Source organism: Gavia stellata, chromosome 16, assembly GCF_030936135.1.
Source record: "Gavia stellata isolate bGavSte3 chromosome 16, bGavSte3.hap2, whole genome shotgun sequence".
NCBI lineage: Eukaryota > Metazoa > Chordata > Aves > Gaviiformes > Gaviidae > Gavia > Gavia stellata.
In genome coordinates this window covers 10,690,249-10,707,495 of record NC_082609.1, presented here as the reverse complement: position 1 = coordinate 10,707,495, position 17,247 = coordinate 10,690,249, and the positions used below count along the sequence as shown (strand labels likewise).

General features: G+C 36.8%; 1 protein-coding gene across 6 annotated transcripts; it reads left to right on the top strand.

Moving 5' to 3' along the window:
- The first annotated feature begins 1,460 nt into the window (after window positions 1–1,460).
- On the top strand, window positions 1,461–16,993 carry SFXN1 (sideroflexin 1). Of its 6 annotated transcripts, XM_059825174.1 has the most exons (11): window positions 1,465–1,630; window positions 2,281–2,404; window positions 2,947–2,953; window positions 5,131–5,218; window positions 6,303–6,378; window positions 7,374–7,459; window positions 8,716–8,843; window positions 9,397–9,446; window positions 14,711–14,760; window positions 15,404–15,451; window positions 16,878–16,993. In XM_059825174.1, exons 1-11 carry the CDS (start codon window positions 1,467–1,469, stop codon window positions 16,972–16,974), a joined length of 918 nt encoding a protein of 305 aa, XP_059681157.1. In that variant the 5' UTR covers window positions 1,465–1,466; the 3' UTR covers window positions 16,975–16,993. The 6 variants fall into 6 exon arrangements, 4 of the variants coding, with proteins under 4 accessions (XP_009810903.2, XP_059681157.1, XP_059681158.1 ...); XM_009812601.2 differs by lacking the exon at window positions 2,947–2,953 and having other exon boundaries at window positions 1,461–1,630; window positions 2,281–2,451; window positions 5,120–5,218; XM_059825175.1 differs by lacking the exon at window positions 2,947–2,953 and having other exon boundaries at window positions 2,281–2,333; window positions 5,122–5,218.
- The last annotated feature ends 254 nt before the right edge of the window (window positions 16,994–17,247 follow it).

Here is a 17,247-nt window from a genome sequence, read left to right as displayed (position 1 = left end):
TGCTTAAAGCTGCCGATTTAGGGCTGGTTATGATAGATGAGGAAACTTAAGCCTTTATTTCTGTAGAAGTTTACTTTCCCAAAGACTTCCAAGTTTTTCCACTTGAGGTAGAGGAGAAGGATCATAATTACATTTGAGAGATGGACAATAGCTTCTTCAGATTTCATGAATGGTCTCTCTGTTTTTCCCATGAAGTTCACATTTTTTTTATGATGGAGACACTTTGCATGATTAGTTACCTTCTTTTTGTGATTTTTTTTTTTCCTGTTCTACATCATATAAGTTTCATTAAATTGACCAAAATGTCTCAGACAACTTCATGGTGTTCTTGAGGTAAATGAAAATACTCTTCAGTGGCAGCTTACACCATATGTATCAGTTGTCCTCATAATGATGATGGTTTTCCTATTAAAACAGATAAAATGCTATGTGAGATCATATGTATTTTTATAGATCAAATTTACATACGACATTTTAATTACAAGCATTATTTGGAGGATTTTTTTTTTAACTGGCTATTGAATATGTTGCAGAAATTTCTCTTAAGAAAGTTGAAGTTCATACAGTTTGCACTATGCAGGGATTGTCCTTTCATTAGGTGTTGAAGTAAACTTAGTCATCCTGAAGTAATTTTTCATTTTCTGGGCTTTAGGCCCCATAAATGGACAATTATGTTAGTTCAGTGCCCTTCATTGTAGTTCTTCAACCATCTTTGAGGTATCATTAGGAGATCTGGTCATGTGTTCATAATGTGGCAAATTGTTGCATTATATAATCTGTTTTGTTAAAACATGGATTTAGAGAAACAACATTTACTAAAAGAAATTGTTGGATTTCTGTTCCTAATTTTTGTTTTGTTCTGCTATGCCAGAGAAGTTAACTGGATTTTATTAAATATTTTTTCTGTCACTACACTTTATAGCAGCTCTTCAGGCACCTCTTGAAATATTTTCTCTCTCCTTCCCTTCAAGACAATATTTTCAGCAAACACAAATTCATCATTGAAATAAAGCACACTTCTGATTAGTGTATTGTTATTTAGTACAGCTATTTATTAATAAATTTATATACTTCCTTTGCATCTGTCTCATCCCCAGATATTTGAACATGTATATGATGTACCTCTACCTCATAATCAGATACTCGTACTCTTACAAAGATGTAATGTGTAAATGTCTTGGGGAAACAGGCAGAGAAACGTTTCTGTAGACATTTAACTAAGTTCTTGCTTTTTTACTTCTATCAATACTAACCTCATTAAAACCCATGATGATATCTGACATCATCTGCTTTCTGGATATATACCTGCCCTTTTAAACCTCAGTTCTGGAAGTTGTTTGGTGTTTGTTCTCTGTTTTTTTACTCTAAGCATAACCACTTTTCATCTTGCAGGTTATAGATACATTATGAAATAAGTGGAATTCTGAATTGCAAATTTTCATGTTTTCTTCACAGAGTTTTTGAAGATGTCAGCAGACATACCATTAAATATTAATATCAAGGAGCCCCGATGGGATCAAAGCACTTTTGTTGGACGAGCCAGTCACTTCTTTACTGTAACAGACCCCCGGAATATTTTGTTATCTGATGCCCAACTGGAAAATGCAAGAAAAATTGTGCATGATTACAGGTATGGCATAGATTACTTTTACTGCTAGCCCAGAAAAGTCCATGTCAATGATAAGTACATGGTTATATATTTAAAAGGAAATATTTCAAACTCTGTATTCATCGCACCACTCTTTCTTCTTATTTCAGAACTTGAAACACTTCTTTTTTTTTTAAACAAATTTGCTAATGAATGGGGAAATTATGCCATCTGAGAACTCCTATTAAGTATTCTGAAATACAAAAGTGTCTAATTCTGAAAACAGTTAATATGACAACGGAGTTTAAAACTTCCTCTTATGTGTTACATTGTTTGAAGCAAGTAGTTTCTTAAATACTTGCAAAGTAAATTTTCAAAGTTTCACGCTAATGACTCCAGAGATTTTAGCTCTACATTTTACCTCTAAAATCTAGTACAGGTTTGAGTAAATAAAAATTTGGTGCTGGGTATATCAACTCAGCCAACATAAGCCCTGCTGGAAGTTTTGATTCTTTTTATTTCACCAGTCTATTTAAAAGCTGAAGATCTACAAGCTAACTATGCGGCTAGATTAACTTAGTATGAACATGCCAAAATCCTCTTGATGCCACATTTGTTACTGGAGGTTGCAGCATTTTATAACAGTTGTGCTTTTTGCTGTTGTCTTGTTTTGTTTTTTAACTTCTCCCAAGACAAGGTATCGTGGCACCTGGCTTGACAGAAGATGACTTGTGGAGAGCAAAATATATCTATGATTCAGCCTTTCACCCAGACACTGGTGAAAAGATGGTCTTGATTGGCCGGATGTCAGCTCAGGTACCCATGAACATGACTATCACAGGTTGTATGATGACCTTTTATAGGTAAGCGATGGCAATATAACACATAAAACATTTGCCTACAAATTAGATAAGTTAAAATCAATGTTATTGTCAAAAAAGCATTTTAGAAGATTTATAATAAATATTTTTAAATGTAAAATTTTGCTTCCTTTTCTTTCTCTGCATTCCCTCACACTGATTAACGGTTTCCTCTAGAAGTAGTTGTGAGATAAGCCCTTAGTCCCTCTCCTTCACCATCCCACTTTTCCTCAAACTGGGAAAGTTGAATGTTCCAAAATCCCATCCTTGTAGGTGAGTTTTGTGGAGGACAAAGAGGAGGAGGAGATACCTGGGAATTTCTAACCTTAGAGATCTGGCATGTAGGATGTTCTGTCTGCCAAGTGAGTACTCAGTATGCTTCAGTCCATCAGTCGTCGAGTTTCTCCAGCTCCTGTTTGATCCTTGCATTTCCTCAATATTTCTTGAATCACCAATACAGTGAAGTCCACAGCAGAAGCCAGTATCATCTGTCAGTAGACTCCATGTTAGAAATATTTTTGTGACACAGTGCTTTGTTAGCAAGAACTGGTGAGGTTCAGAGGAAATAACAATAGAGGTTTTGATGCTGAGATTTTACAAATTCTTGACTCACACTCCAGAAAGGCACAGCCATTTTGAATGGTGCATATATACGTGTGTGTTTAAAAAAAACAGTCAAGAATATGAATAAAACCATCAGTACAGCTGCCCATTCACAAGCACTGCTTCCTGTTAACTGTGTTAACTGGTTATTCTTTTATACATGTTCTGTTATTATCTGTAATACTTACAGCAGCTGTAAACCTTTTCTTTGCCTTATTGGTAGAGTCACTTAGATTCAAAACTAGCTGGTTTATTAGTCTGGAAGACATTGGATTCATTGGACCAAACCCTCAGCAGTGCCAACAGGATTGTGTAGAAGTCCTTGGACAATGCAGTGTAGCATCCATCTTACTGCATGTCACTGGAAGAAGCAAATTCATTGTTATATTTATGAGGGCTCTTGGGCGTGCAGTAAGGCAATGTGAGTCATGCCTGAACTTTATAGCAAGCCTAACATCCTCTATATAGCGCTAGCAAGGAAACAGGGAAAGATGAGTCAGGAAAAAGAGTTGCATGTGCACAGGAAGAAAGGAGGAAGAACAGCAGTAGTGTTGGAAAAAATCCAGGTAGTTTATCACTGCTACTTTGGCATCTCATTCAGATACTGGAAACCAGAGGGAATAAGAATAAACTTTCAAATCTCCTGAATTTTTTGCAATTTAAAGAAATAACGTATCTTCCCATTTCACAACCAAAGCCTCATGATAGATGCACACCTTCTACTCAAGCATCTCCTCTTTGCTTTCCCGCCTGTTACAGAATAATTGGTACAATTACTGGTTACTCTTTAGCACTCTTAATTTCCGTATCAGCCCTCCAATGAGAACCACATTCCTGTTACCATTACTGCCTGTGTTATTAAATAATTTAATTAAGTATAAGCTTTAAAGTCCTATGAAAAGTTATTTTAATGGTCAGGAAATAGTTTTCAGTAGCAACCGTTGGTTTTGGTGGTCTGACTGAAATTCTGATGGAGCAGCATTTTCAGTGGTTTCTCCACTTGCGCAGAGTTTGTGGTCTGAGTACACAAAGAAACACTTTTCCCCTGGTATACCCTCCTAGCCTTCAACTATTTGTGTTGAAGTTCCTGATCCAGAGGTCCTTAGTGCATTTCTTTTTCATAAGTTTGTCCCGTTGTTTAAGTATACTACTGGTTTGAGAGCAAAAGCATTCATCCCTCCACAGGACAGCCCTGTACATGGTGAAACAAATTGACTAGCACTTTTGTTACTTATCAGCATAACCATTTGTAAAATTATTAAATCTGCAGTTTAACAGTGACCACATTAGCTTGTTAAATGGGGGCTCTGTGACTTGCACAGAATATATATTTTTCACTGCCCCCCACCCGTGCTCACAAGTTAACAGCTTTTTTTCCTAAGGCATCTGTATACTGGCACTGACATAATTTATGAGGATTCCTTGGAGCTCTTTTTTTTTTTTTTTTTTTGACAAATGGTCATCTGGTTCATGCTCTACTGAACCAGATTAATTTCTGTGCTATACCTGTACTTCTTAAATGTGCAGATATTTTCATGAAAATAATTTTTCATTTTGGAGTTAAATACCTTTTTATCTGGTTCTACATGTGACTGAATGTTTTAATGTCACAGGGATTTATTAAAACAATGGCATCATATTAGCTTTCTGAAGACTTGAAAGGATAAACCCTGTCTCCTAAAATCCACCTCTCAGTCACTTACAGAGCTTCTTAAGAGAACTAGCAGACTGTAAAGGAATGATAACCCTGGAAAAGTATTCTAGAAATTAGAGAGTTTCATATTTCTCTGTGTGTTTTTTATAGAGAGGTTTGCTATAATGCTTTTGTTATTACAACAAACCTTTGTCCCAAGTGAACCTTGCTGTTTAATTACAATGCTTTTAAATTCTATTCTTAGAAGTAGCTTGTATATTAAGACAGTATCTCATTGACTGTATTGTTTCATTCAGATAAACAAGAACCTTTGCATGATTACTGTTTGCACTTGCTTTTCTTGATTTGCTGTCATTTTTCTGTGCTGTTGATTCAACTGTATTTTTAATAATGAGAATTGTTTCTCTTTTCAAGAACGACACCAGCGGTGGTTTTCTGGCAGTGGATTAACCAGTCCTTCAATGCTATAGTAAATTACACGAACAGGAGCGGTGATGCCCCAATTACTGTCAGGTCAGACATAGAACGAGATACTTTTGATGTGTTTATAAATTGCTCTCTGATGTACTGAGACATGGTTGGGCTTTAAAGTTTGAGGTGATAGAGGGATAAGTTTTTTCATCTATGTTTATTATTAATTTGATACGCACAGATGAGAAGTCTGAGAACCATAGAGGCGAGAACTCCATTTCTGCCATTAAAGATAAGCCTAAACACCTTGATCATAAGCATTTAACAGCGTAGGATTTAATAGGAGTCTGTGTTGCGTTGCTCAGTCAACTATTTGAAAATGCCTCATCAGTTTGGTGTTATACCAGGATATTTCTAAGTTGCTATTTTGTGTGGACCTTCAGGTGTCTCTCTGTGTCATCTTCTCAGTGCCCTACAGTATAGCACACACCACACTGTGTGCTTATTTAAAAAGAGGACCTTTCAAGGAACTGGTCTGCACAGTACTAGTTTCTACTTGAAGGCGAAGAGAGAGACTGAATAGATGCAGAAAGCTAGAAATCATGAACAGGAGACTGGAATTGCAGTGCTTGACTTCCTGGTTTTGAGGCTGACTTGCTTATAGCTGTCTGGGAGAAAGCAGTGGATTCGAGGACATACAGACACCTCCTAGCTGGGAAGTATGTAAAGTATGTTTTAGGGCAGATTGGGTTGGATTTGGGTGTTTGCAGCATAGCTGGTCTGCGTGTATGGGTTTTGGTACAGTTGATTTTAATTCCTATTGTAGACATGGCCTTAGAAATCTAAACTGGTTTTATTACTTTAAGCAATTAGGAAATTAAATACAGAACTAAGTCCTTCAAGGTGTTCATTCAGACACATGAGAAAATGCTGAACAGATAGCAATGCAGAACCTGATTCAATGTTAAAATGTTGCTTGCGTGTGATTTTTTTACTGCTAGTGAAAGAAAAGTGTTTAATTTAGTGTCCCATTTGAATCTACATCCACATCTTATTGCAGTGTCACAGAAAGGTCTACTTCTTAACTTTGGGCGGGGCATAACTACATGTGTAAAATGTAATTATTTTCAAAAGTGACACAAATGTAGTTGTTGTGCATGTGCAAACACTTTTATTTTTGTTTTAGCCAGCTGGGAACAGCCTATGTTTCTGCTACCACGGGTGCTGTTGCAACAGCTTTAGGACTTAATGCACTAACAAAGGTACTGCTGCCATTTTTTTCCATTCTTACCTAGACTTTGGTGTTCTATGAGATGCTAACGGCTCATTACTCCTCCTGCATATCTGTGTCATGTTATGCACAGCTCCCCGTATGGAGTTGTAATGGCCGTTGGCAGCTTCCTTCTTTAGATCCCAACCTTATTTTTGCCCCATGTAAATGGTTTTATATGCATGTCAAACAGTCTGTCCTCCTTATATGTATATTAAACAGCCTTGTGTTTTGTTAACACAAACTGTATCTAATAAGCTGCCTTTTTTGCAGTTTCTTTTTTACATGTCAAAGTAGCTAATAGCATTTAAAAGTTAATTGGAGTGGATGTGTAATCACAACAATGTGGACTCATTATCCCAAAACTGTATAGGTGCGTTTTTAAGGTGCAGTATCACTTCTGCAAACATGAACGCCTATACTAGACTGGCTGACGAACTTGTAAGGAGGTGCGGCTCTTAAATGCAGAAAAATCAAATCCTTTAAACAAGTGCACAACACAATGAAGAAAAAAAGATTATTTGAGAGACTATTCTAAGCAAAGTAGTTCAGATTATACAAGACATTGACTAGATGAATAGCCTCCATAGTCAGTGCCCTTAGATGCAAAGCAGCTGATATGGATGTTGCTGTCTGTGACCTTGCCAGCAGAGACAGTAAAGTTAAGGTCTGTTTAGTGATGCCGTTGGGCTGACAGGCATGCTCAGAAGCTGACACTTCTCTGCAGTGATGCTACTAAATTAAGATTGGTCTTGCCAGTCTCCTGCCACTGCTTGCTCTGAGAGAAGTATTTATGACTTAACGTCTTGTTTGTTTGTTGTTTTATCTCTGCCCCACCATTGAGTTTTCACTGAGTTTTAAAGGAAATAAAGCTGGTCTATCATTAGCACATGAAGCATTTTAATATGACCTTTGGGAAAGAAGATGCTTATGTAATAATTTTTTTCCTCTTTTTCTTTTTTTTCCCCTCTCCTGTGTTTTTTACAGCATGTCTCACCTCTTATAGGACGGTTTGTTCCTTTTGCTGCTGTTGCTGCTGCTAACTGCATTAATATTCCACTAATGAGACAAAGGTAGGAAAAAGAACAAAGATCACGCATTCTAGAAGAAGGGATGTTACTGAGTTTTTAGATCAGCAAGTTACTAAATAAAGCATGTTATAGATCTTTAGCTTGTTTCAGAACCTTGCAAAAACCTCATGCATGATCTTGTTTTGATTGATTGATTGTGACAGGTATAAAAAAGAACATCCTCATTCTCTTAAGGTAAGTATCCATAGAGTTCTTCAGTCTTAGAAACCAAGTACCGGTCCTTCAAAACTTGATCACATGGACCCTTAAAATACAAACTCCACTTTGGAAAAATACAGTCATTTCAAAAATGGTGCTTCAAATACCACATGCAGAAGTTAGTCATAGAAGTCAGGCTCTGCACTTCTGTTTAATTACCTGAGATTACAAAAATATGCACCTTCTCAGAAACAAAATTTTGTATGTATTCAGATTTGACTAGGACTAAGAATAGAAGCAGGGAGAAACAAATGAAAAGCATTCTCTTATAAACACAAGGTTATGGGCAGAAAAGGGAATATTTAAAGTTTGTATTTACAATGAAATTAATCCATGGTAGTATTTTGTCTCTTATAAAAGATGAGGAGAAGAGTAACAGCAGCCCTCAATATATCTGCCCTTCTGTCTGCTTCTCACTCCTCTAGAAGTTCTCCCCAGAATGTGAGTTTAACATCTAACCTTGCACTTAAGCAAAAGATCTCATAGAGAATAATACAGTCACAGAAATGTAGTTTGTTTTGTGCATCCTTTTATACTTTCAAATATGTTCTTAGTGGTTGAAATGAAAACTCAGACTAGAATGCCAGAGGGGAATTTTCACAAAGACTTCTGTTTTAGTTCAGTGAAACTAATCTTCCTGTATTACCTGTGTTGTCTCTCAGAAAGGACAGACTGCTTTCAGAGCAGTCCAGAAAATTCCACTTTTCTGAACTGCTTTTTGAAGGAACCTCTCCCTTCCATCAACTACAGAAATAACACATCTCCTTTATTCCCCCTTGGAATGCATGTGACCAGGCTCAAGCAGCAGATTGCTGTTACAAATCTTCAGTTTGTTTACTTTTCAGCCTATTTTTCCCCAGATCTTTCTCTGCCTTTTGAAATTTTTGTGCCAAAGACTGTTACAAACGGTCTAACTTAGAAAATAAAATAAAAACCATAACTCTTATAATTGACAATTTTAAGGGGACAAAGATGAGGTGGCAAAAAAGGTGAATAAAAGCATGTCAGGCACTGCTTCATTTTTACCCCTTATTCAACAGGGAACTCAAGTTTGGAATTCCTGTCACGGATGAGAATGGAAACAGACTGGGTGAATCAACAAAGGCAGCTCAGCAGGCAATTACCCAGGTGGTTATATCAAGGATTCTTATGGCTGCTCCTGGCATGGGTAAGAGTAACTGCAGTCATGTGCAGCTCCTGATTATCGGTTCCTAATGTGAAAGAGAGCTTAAATTCTATATAAGTAGTTCTTCTCAGAGGCCAAATTATCTTACAGTTATGCAGGCAGTATTTACATTTCTGTTAAGAAGTTCCACAAAGAAATGTACATCTCCTGCTGTGAAATAATCCACACTGTGTTACACTGAAGTGCAGCAGAAAAGCTTCTGGAATGCTTTTGCAGAAAAGATACCAATACCAAAGTAATAGTAGCAAATTCTGATTGAGTGGAATTAGTTTAGTGAAGAGTAGGTGCTTTGACCAGTGCCAAATTACTGATCTCAGGTTTAGTTCTGTGTGAAATCAGAAGTTTTGCTTAATGGAAGAATTTACCTCTGTAAATACCAATCCAGTATCTTGAATTGCCAATGTGAAATGAAAGCTCAGTTAATGACAAAAGGCTGTGAAAATTGTATTATGGCATTAGTTCATCTTAACAGAAAATTAAAACCAAGTGCCTTTTTCGCCAAGGTTAATGATTTGGGGTTTTTTCTCATTTGCAGCGATTCCTCCCTTCATAATGAATACATTGGAAAAGAGAGCCTTTTTAAAGGTTAGTCTTAGATAATCTACATACATGTAGTTCATATCCTAAGTTAATATTTTCATGAATGTAAAATATTTTCTCAGTCTTCATATTTGCCTCCCAAATGTGCCTCCACCCTGGGAGGACGTCACTGTAGAGCTTGCTTTACAGCTGTCGCTTTCTTTATGCCTTTCTTAGAGATAGCTTGGTTCTTTTTATCACAGTGTAAAATAACATTAAGAAAATATGATTTTTTTTTGTTATTTTTATAATTGTTCTTAAAATGCAGAGTTCCTCCTGGTAAATAAACCTTTCTTGTACCAAGATTTGGAACACAGTTTATTAGAAAAATATCTTAAATTTTTTTAATGCTTTTTTCTCAGGATATCAATAAGGAGGCTTTGCTTAGCCGCTGTAGTAGCAATGTGACTTTGGAAACAACAATGTTGATAAAAATCTCTTTTGAAAATGACGCTTTAAAATTTACTGGATGAGCAAGTGCAGGGTTGGCATAGAATGGGCATGCTTCATCAAAGATTACATATTTCCTGTATTCTGTTTATGCTAATGTAGGGTGAAGTCAAACACCTGGTGTTAGTAAACATACAAACTAAATTAACATTATGCACTGTGTGTCCATGAGTGGGTAAAGAACAATAATGAAATGAATTATAGGGTTGTCTAACACAAGAGAAATAATACTCAGATGAGGAACTCTGTAATTCTTTACCAGTAAAGGGAGTTTCATCTTCACCAGCTGATATCACTGATTACTTACTTGCATAGCTCAAGGCAAAGTCTCTGCCTGTGAAACCCACCCAACAAGCCGGGAACAATAGTCTCCTTCCTGTTAGGAAAAGAAAGCATGGTCTGCATTTCCAGACCCTCCCTTGGAAAAGTGGTTTGGGTGGGGACTGGGAAGACAAGCAGGGGAAGTTGCCTGGTTTTGTTTGTCTAAGATCAAGCTTTCTAAAATACTTAAATTATATTTCTTATTATTTCTGCCCTTCATTTTTCTTGTGCAGTTAGATTACCCAGTTACCTACGCCATTTGAAAGTGCTTCTGTATATATAAATGACGCATTGGGAAGAGGTCCCAAGTCTCTTCCAATTTTAAAAACTTTTTTCCTGAAGTTCTTTCCTTTTTTTCCCCCCTTGTTAACATAAAACACTATTGCTCAGAATGTAAAAACAGGAAATGTGGTGTTTTGAGTTATAGAGTGGAAGTCAGTGTGTGCTGCTTATATCTCCTGAAAGACACAAGACTGCAGTGCATCCAAATACACTGTTTGTCTGCAGTATAAAGAGCCCTATACTGATTAGGCCAATTCTTAATTGCTCATTTCTTTTGACCCATACCCTGTTCGCAGAGTAGCTTTAAGCAGCTTGTGATACTGTTATGTTCTTGAGAATGTATTACCCAGAACACTAACCTTTGGGTTTTTTTTAAAAAAAAGGAAAAAAAAACCCCTCATAAATTTAGAGCAAAGATTATTTTATATGTATTTATGTATTTGATGTGGGAGAAATGTCAGAAATGCTATCAACTCAGCTGGCAAATACATGAAATTTGTGAAGAAGTTGCAAGAGTTCTCAGGGTTTGGAGTCAAATATCTATTGTTTTTGTGTGGTATAATCAATATAAGGGTGTTGTGAATTTTTCAGATCAGCAAAAATGGGCGATTTCTTCAGTGACTACTCAGTGGTCTTTGGTACCATCATGACCGTTTCCTGTGTCATGACCTGTTCCTCCCCCTCAGCCTCAAAGACTGTGAGTTCAGGTGAAACACTGCTCTGCAGGTAGTCAGTGGTAACACGTTGTAGAGATTAGTATTAAAACCATTAAGGAATGAGCTGCATTTTTAACAAGCAGCTTCTGCATGTTCTTTTGAGGTTTCAGAAGCACCATCCCATTTGCAGTACTCCAACACCATCCACACAATGCTTTACTAACTCATTTTCCTTAGCCTTTGCTTTGTACACCATCACTCTTGAAAATAATTCTTGTATGCTTGCCAAAGTCTATTAAGCAACACACAAGGCCAGAAAATAGTCAAATGGTTGTGAAATAATGAAAGAAATAGAATGATGTTCTGCAGCAAGATAGAAAGAAATGCTTCTAGAATGCTGGTCTCAGTAATAGCAGGCTATCGTCCTCTGATATTTGAAATAAGATGTAGGTTATATAGCACTATTCATCCCCCATGTTCTGATGTTGTTTTGCACGAGGACATTTTGATGGTAACATTAGTATGAATTGACAATATTCCCAAAAGTTATTGCTAGAACATGACTCAAGAATGTTTTTAGAACACAAGCACATACTTACTGCTTCAAAAAGCATCTAATTATTTCTTGACTTGAAAAAATATTTTTTTATACGTATGTGCTTTTGCTATAGGTATCAGCAGTGGCTTTGGCTGCCCTTTATGCGATTATGCAGTGTAGGAGTTCTTTATTAGGCTGTGTAATGTCTATGTTCATTATCCCTACTGACATACACTTGACTAGCTCTGTGCAGAACGAAGTTATCTTATCTGCTGCAGCAGGAGGATCCATAAACAACCTTGCTCTGAGGCACAGCGTTTATAGATTTATTTTAGTTACAGGTAACCTTCCTCCTAAGGAAAGAAATTGGTTTTTTCCATAGAAACTTCTGAAAATTCCAATCAACCCTGAAGTTTCAATTTTTATTACTATTCTTACAGCTTCAGCTACTGTTTCTCTCCTGTTCTGCATACTGTATTAACATTCAAGTTGATTCCAGAAATTTCCTCATTATCCTTAAAACAAGTTCCTTGGGGTCTCGTAGTCTGCAACTAAAATATGTATTCAAAACTAGAAGAGAGAGCCTTTTTTTTAAGCATTGTTCTTTAATGTCTTATGCCTTAGAGTCCTCTATGCATTCCTAATTTAACTGTCATTTCATTTATTCATTTTTTTGAAAACAGGCATAGCTAGCCTGGGAAAGCTGAAAGATTTTGAGGTCCAACAATGAAAGGAAGCAGTTAGAAATAAGCTGGTTCTCCTTATGGCTTTTGTTTGCTTAATTATTATTTCTCCATTTTCTCTGTTTGCACTAACCACTAAAGATGCCATAAAGACATCTGGAAATTAAATCCTAATTCATCAGGAACTACCTTCTTCTGGAGTTAGATGATAGATCTCTAACACAGTAAATTCTTCTACGGTCTTGTACTTCTCCATTTTATCTCTTTTTTTTGTAGGGATGTACAGCCTGCATTTGAGTTTTGCTTTATTGTTTTACATTGTTCCATGGGCAACTCCAGTTCTTAATATTGACCTCCCAGCGTTAGAGTTTTACCTCACCATCTGTCTTGATTAGTGCAGCCTGGTAACGTTCTTGAAAAATAAAGGCTGTAACTCAGATCAAGTACCTTGGCAAAAAATTCTCCACCACATGAAATAATAGATGTTGTTTATGTTGTCTGTGCTAGTAGATACCTCTCTCTCTCAGATTAATGATCAACTCTGCTAAAGGCATGAAACCATCTATTACTCTCATGACACCCTCGAACAGTCTTTTCAGTTATAAAACTGTATTTGGGGCTTTTATGTATCAGAGGTCCCACACTCGCACTGCAATGTGTAGCATCCCTCTCCCTTAATTATCCTCAGAGACTGAAGTAATTTGCAGTACAGAGTTTGACTTGTGTTCCCAAATACGTGTAATATTTGCCAATGCCACAGTCCTACATCTCTTCCACTGTCAGTCACACCATCTCTTGTCATGAATTCTCCCAGTCTATAAAATGTAAAGCATTTTGAGTGAATTCCTCTCAGCTCAGAGTCAAATCAAGGTGTGTTTAGTGGAATGCCAGAACAGCAGAGCGCTGCTGCATTCACTCTTTATCCTTCTTGCTGTTGCTGTCTTTTTCCATTTGTTATCTATTGTTGCAGGTTATTGCTGAATTGCACAGTTCTTCCTGCACTCATTTCTGGATTACAGATTGACTCCTGGAGGGGGGAAAAAAAAGGATAAAAGAAGCAATCTTCTACATCATTTCTTCTCCCTCAGGTTCTGGAGAAAGTTTAATCCACACAGGCTTGTTTTCCATGCCTCTTACACTGCTGTGACCTTCCTTCAGACCAAGCTTTGTCCTAGCGAGCTTTCTACATTTCTTTTTTCTGTTTCTACTCTCCAATAATGCCCATCTTTTGTTCACCAGTTTCCCCTCTAACTTCTACATCTTGAGAAATGCTTCTTGCAGAAAAAAAACATCATCTTTGTTGAAAAAATCATCCACTGTAATGTCTGATTTTTAACTCATTAGCTGTTTTGTTTTAAAATCAGCTTCCTGTTATCATAGTTGCGTATGTCCTACTTACTGGAGACACTGATTTTACTGTAGCAACAGAAGGCCATTGCAACAGCGTCATTTAAACAGGCCTGGTTTTATTTTATTAGTAATTAATTTCAACTAAAATTCTAATGTGGGGGGTGGTGGATTCCTAAATCATTTAAAGGCCTACAAGAAAATGATCATATTTCTTGGCATATGTTCAAGTTCTGCAGAAGTTGCAGTAACGAGGAATATGCTAAAAATGCATCCATAGGTTATGTGTTGCTTTCTCAGCCTTGTTTCCCCAACTCTTCTACCCTTTTTTCCTTTCATTAAAGGTGAACTCTTGCAGAACTGGAGTGAACCAGACTGTGCTGCAGAGGCAAGCTCCTACACATGAAAGCAAGTCATGAGACAGGAGAAAGGGCTAAGAGAGGCAGAGTTACATTTTTCCTTGACACCTCCCTTATTTATGGTTGGTGGCTGCAGTTGTTGTTGCTCACAAAGTAAATCTCCAATTGTAAATTAAAATCATTTGATGTCGCTGAGGAGACAGGCGCTGTAACCAGCCTAGCTCTTAGGGATGCCTGGGCAAAATTCACTGTGCCTTTAGGAGGTGTAGCAGCACCTTGCACCTGCAGCACCGCTCCAAACTTTGGCTGTGTTGCCAGCTACTGTGGGCTTGTGTGACTCAAAGAAATGGCCCGCATACTCAGGATCAAGTCATAAGTAAAAAAGTCAACCACCTATTGTAGTTTCTAAGGGACACTTACTCAGGATAATAGTCTACATTGATATCACTGGGAATTTTCTTACTACTTTTCAAAGGGATTGGGCTCTCAAATTGGAGCTCAGCTTTAAGGTATGCTGGTAATTGGTTTGCCTTCATCGTGTCCAAGAGTCTTTTAGGTGCAATCTGTCTCTTACAATAGAAGAATTTCAGGAAAAAAGATACCACACTCACTGTGTGCGGTTTATTTTTAACAGAGATTTCCTTGGATGAGTGCTCCCATTCAAGTTGGATTAGTTGGATTCTGGTAAGTGATTTCTATTTTAAGAGATACTTGTAGTTTTTTTGGAGGAAGTAGCAATATTTGAATTTTGTTTAAAGAAAAAAAAGTTGAGAGAGTTAATGAGGCTAGAGCAATTACTTCACTTTCATATCTGTAACTGATAATACCATATTAAAAAAAAAGCCGTTAGTAATGAAGAAGCTGCCAAGAAAAGCAGAGGGAGGGAAAAAGAAAGGGAGTGGCAAAAAAAAAAAAGGCATGTAGCAGCTTGATTAGAAAAGATGCTTTGGCTGCTACTTCCATAAACAATAATTGGAATCTAATCCTGTAGGTTGATGAATTCTTGAAACATTTGGTTAATGGAGAGTTCATTTGCTGTTGTCTAGCATTTTATGTTGTCATGCACACAAATGCAAAACACTGAAAGGACATCAAATGATAATTTTATACACATTTGTAAGCATGGTATTGATGCATGTAGTACTACATAGTAGGTAAATGATTTCATAAGGTATAATGCAGTGAAAAATAAAGGTTACATAGCACTTTGTGGAACTTTACCTCACTGTATACAAAAAAAAGCTTTCTGCCTAGAAGATCACACCTAGGGGTTTTGAATTTTCTTTTGGCACCCTAAATATTGTAAACCCATTTTTGTCTCCTCTAGTCTTGTGTTTGCAACACCCCTGTGTTGTGCACTGTTTCCTCAAAAAAGGTACGTATTCCTGTTACATTATTCTTACTTTAATGTTACACTCCCAGATGCATGCAAAGTACTGCAAAAAGACAGAAACAAGTGGTCACTGCCTCCTAGAGCATACAGTCTTAATTCCCATATAACAGGTGTGATAAACATAAGAATATTCAGAAAAGTAATAACTATGTTACTCATCAGTAAAATAATAGTTGAATTGGGCTCATTTGTTTACAAACTCCTAGCAGCTTGAGATGCAGCTACATAGGGACAGCGAACAAGAGGTGTGGGTGAGTAGTTTAACCATGCTATTGCAAGCTGAGAAGTTCGAGCTTGGTAATACAGAGTTAAAAATCACTGGAATGATTCGTAAAAAAAGGCTAATGTGGTCCAAACAATATGTTCATGTCCAGTAAGGTTATGGCTTCACTAAATACAGTCAGAGCCTATTTTATTTTCAGCTGGAAACTCCTTTGGTTATACAGAACAGCACTTGACTATACGTGCTTATTTGTAATTTGATTAATATTTTTCCAAAAATAATTTTTCATCAATATACAAATAGCTCAGTACTGAAAACTATCTTAGAAACAATATTCATTATAGCTGAAATCATAATGAAACCTGGATGTGTTACCTACAAATAAAGTTAGCTCAATTTACAGTATGTAGTATGAACAGGGTCTTAAATTCAACTAAGCTGTCCCTCTCATATTATTAGTGGTTGTCTAAGCTTGACAAGCTGCCAAATGTAGCTTAAACAATGCAAGCTGGAGCTGAATCCATTAAAATATTGAGCAACTAAAATAACTTTCGACTTCCAGAAAACAATACTTAATTCTCATCCGATGCAAGCAGTCTGACACCATCTGTTTCCCTGCCTGGCATAGAATAGAGAATTGGGGTAAATGCATGTCACTAGGCTACCTGGAGATGACTTTACAAACTAGCACAGCAAGTGTGGTACAGTTCTTGATTTTAATCAGGGCTCTCCATTTCATAGGGATATTAGAGCTTAAACTGTATTTAAGAAATTGCAGCTGTTTACATGACCTGGCAGGTTAATTCACTTGACTGGGATGTTACTCTTATAAAAATAAACCTTTTATTCAACTGAATAAAATCAGGAAGTTAAATAGGCAAATACATTATATTTAATAAAAACACCTTTAGGAAGGTAAGTTTCTATTGCCAGCAACAACCTGAAGCAACTAAGATTCCGACCGCCATGGTAGTAGCAACAGCCATTTCATGACTCGAAAGGCAATAAGATAGTCTATAGTAGGGATTCATTTGCCCTGGTCTGTGAGTGTGATTCCTTCATAAGTTAAAAAAAGGTCTGAAAACTCTTTCCACAATCCAGGAATTTTAACCAGATACATCATCCACCTTATTTTACATTCAAGTGCTTGTTATATATAACCATTTTACTGTTTCTTTTGCTTAGTTCCATGTCTGTAACACGCTTGGAGCCAGAGTTGCAAGCCAAGATCCGAGAGAACAGCCCTGAACTAGAACATGTGTACTTTAATAAAGGATTATAATTCAAGGAAGGGAAAATACTTTCAAGGAAGATCTTGTGAACTTATTTTTGAATTATGTGCCAACATAGTTGAAGATAAGAACTCACTTTTAACTTGTCCTTTTGTTGAACAACTTTGATCATCCACGTTATATTTAAAGACTTTCCTCTTTGTAGTGTTTAAATTACAAAAGGTCATTTTGTCCACTTTGGTATCAATTAAAAGTTTAACCATACATATCCAAAAATGTTTACATAAGCTCTCAAGCAGCTACAATAACAATAAACAAGCACA

What these genes read in the sequence shown, in the direction of transcription:
- SFXN1 (XM_009812601.2), top strand. Translation starts at nt 1,467, where the DNA reads ATGTCAGCAGACATACCATTAAATATTAATATCAAGGAGCCCCGATGG. An exon ending in TGTATGATGACCTTTTATAG is followed by an intron (nt 2,452 to 5,119) that starts GTAAGCGATGGC and finishes TCTCTTTTCAAG; the next exon opens with AACGACACCAGCGGTGGTTT. An exon ending in GCACTGTTTCCTCAAAAAAG is followed by an intron (nt 15,452 to 16,877) that starts GTACGTATTCCT and finishes TCTTTTGCTTAG; the next exon opens with TTCCATGTCTGTAACACGCT.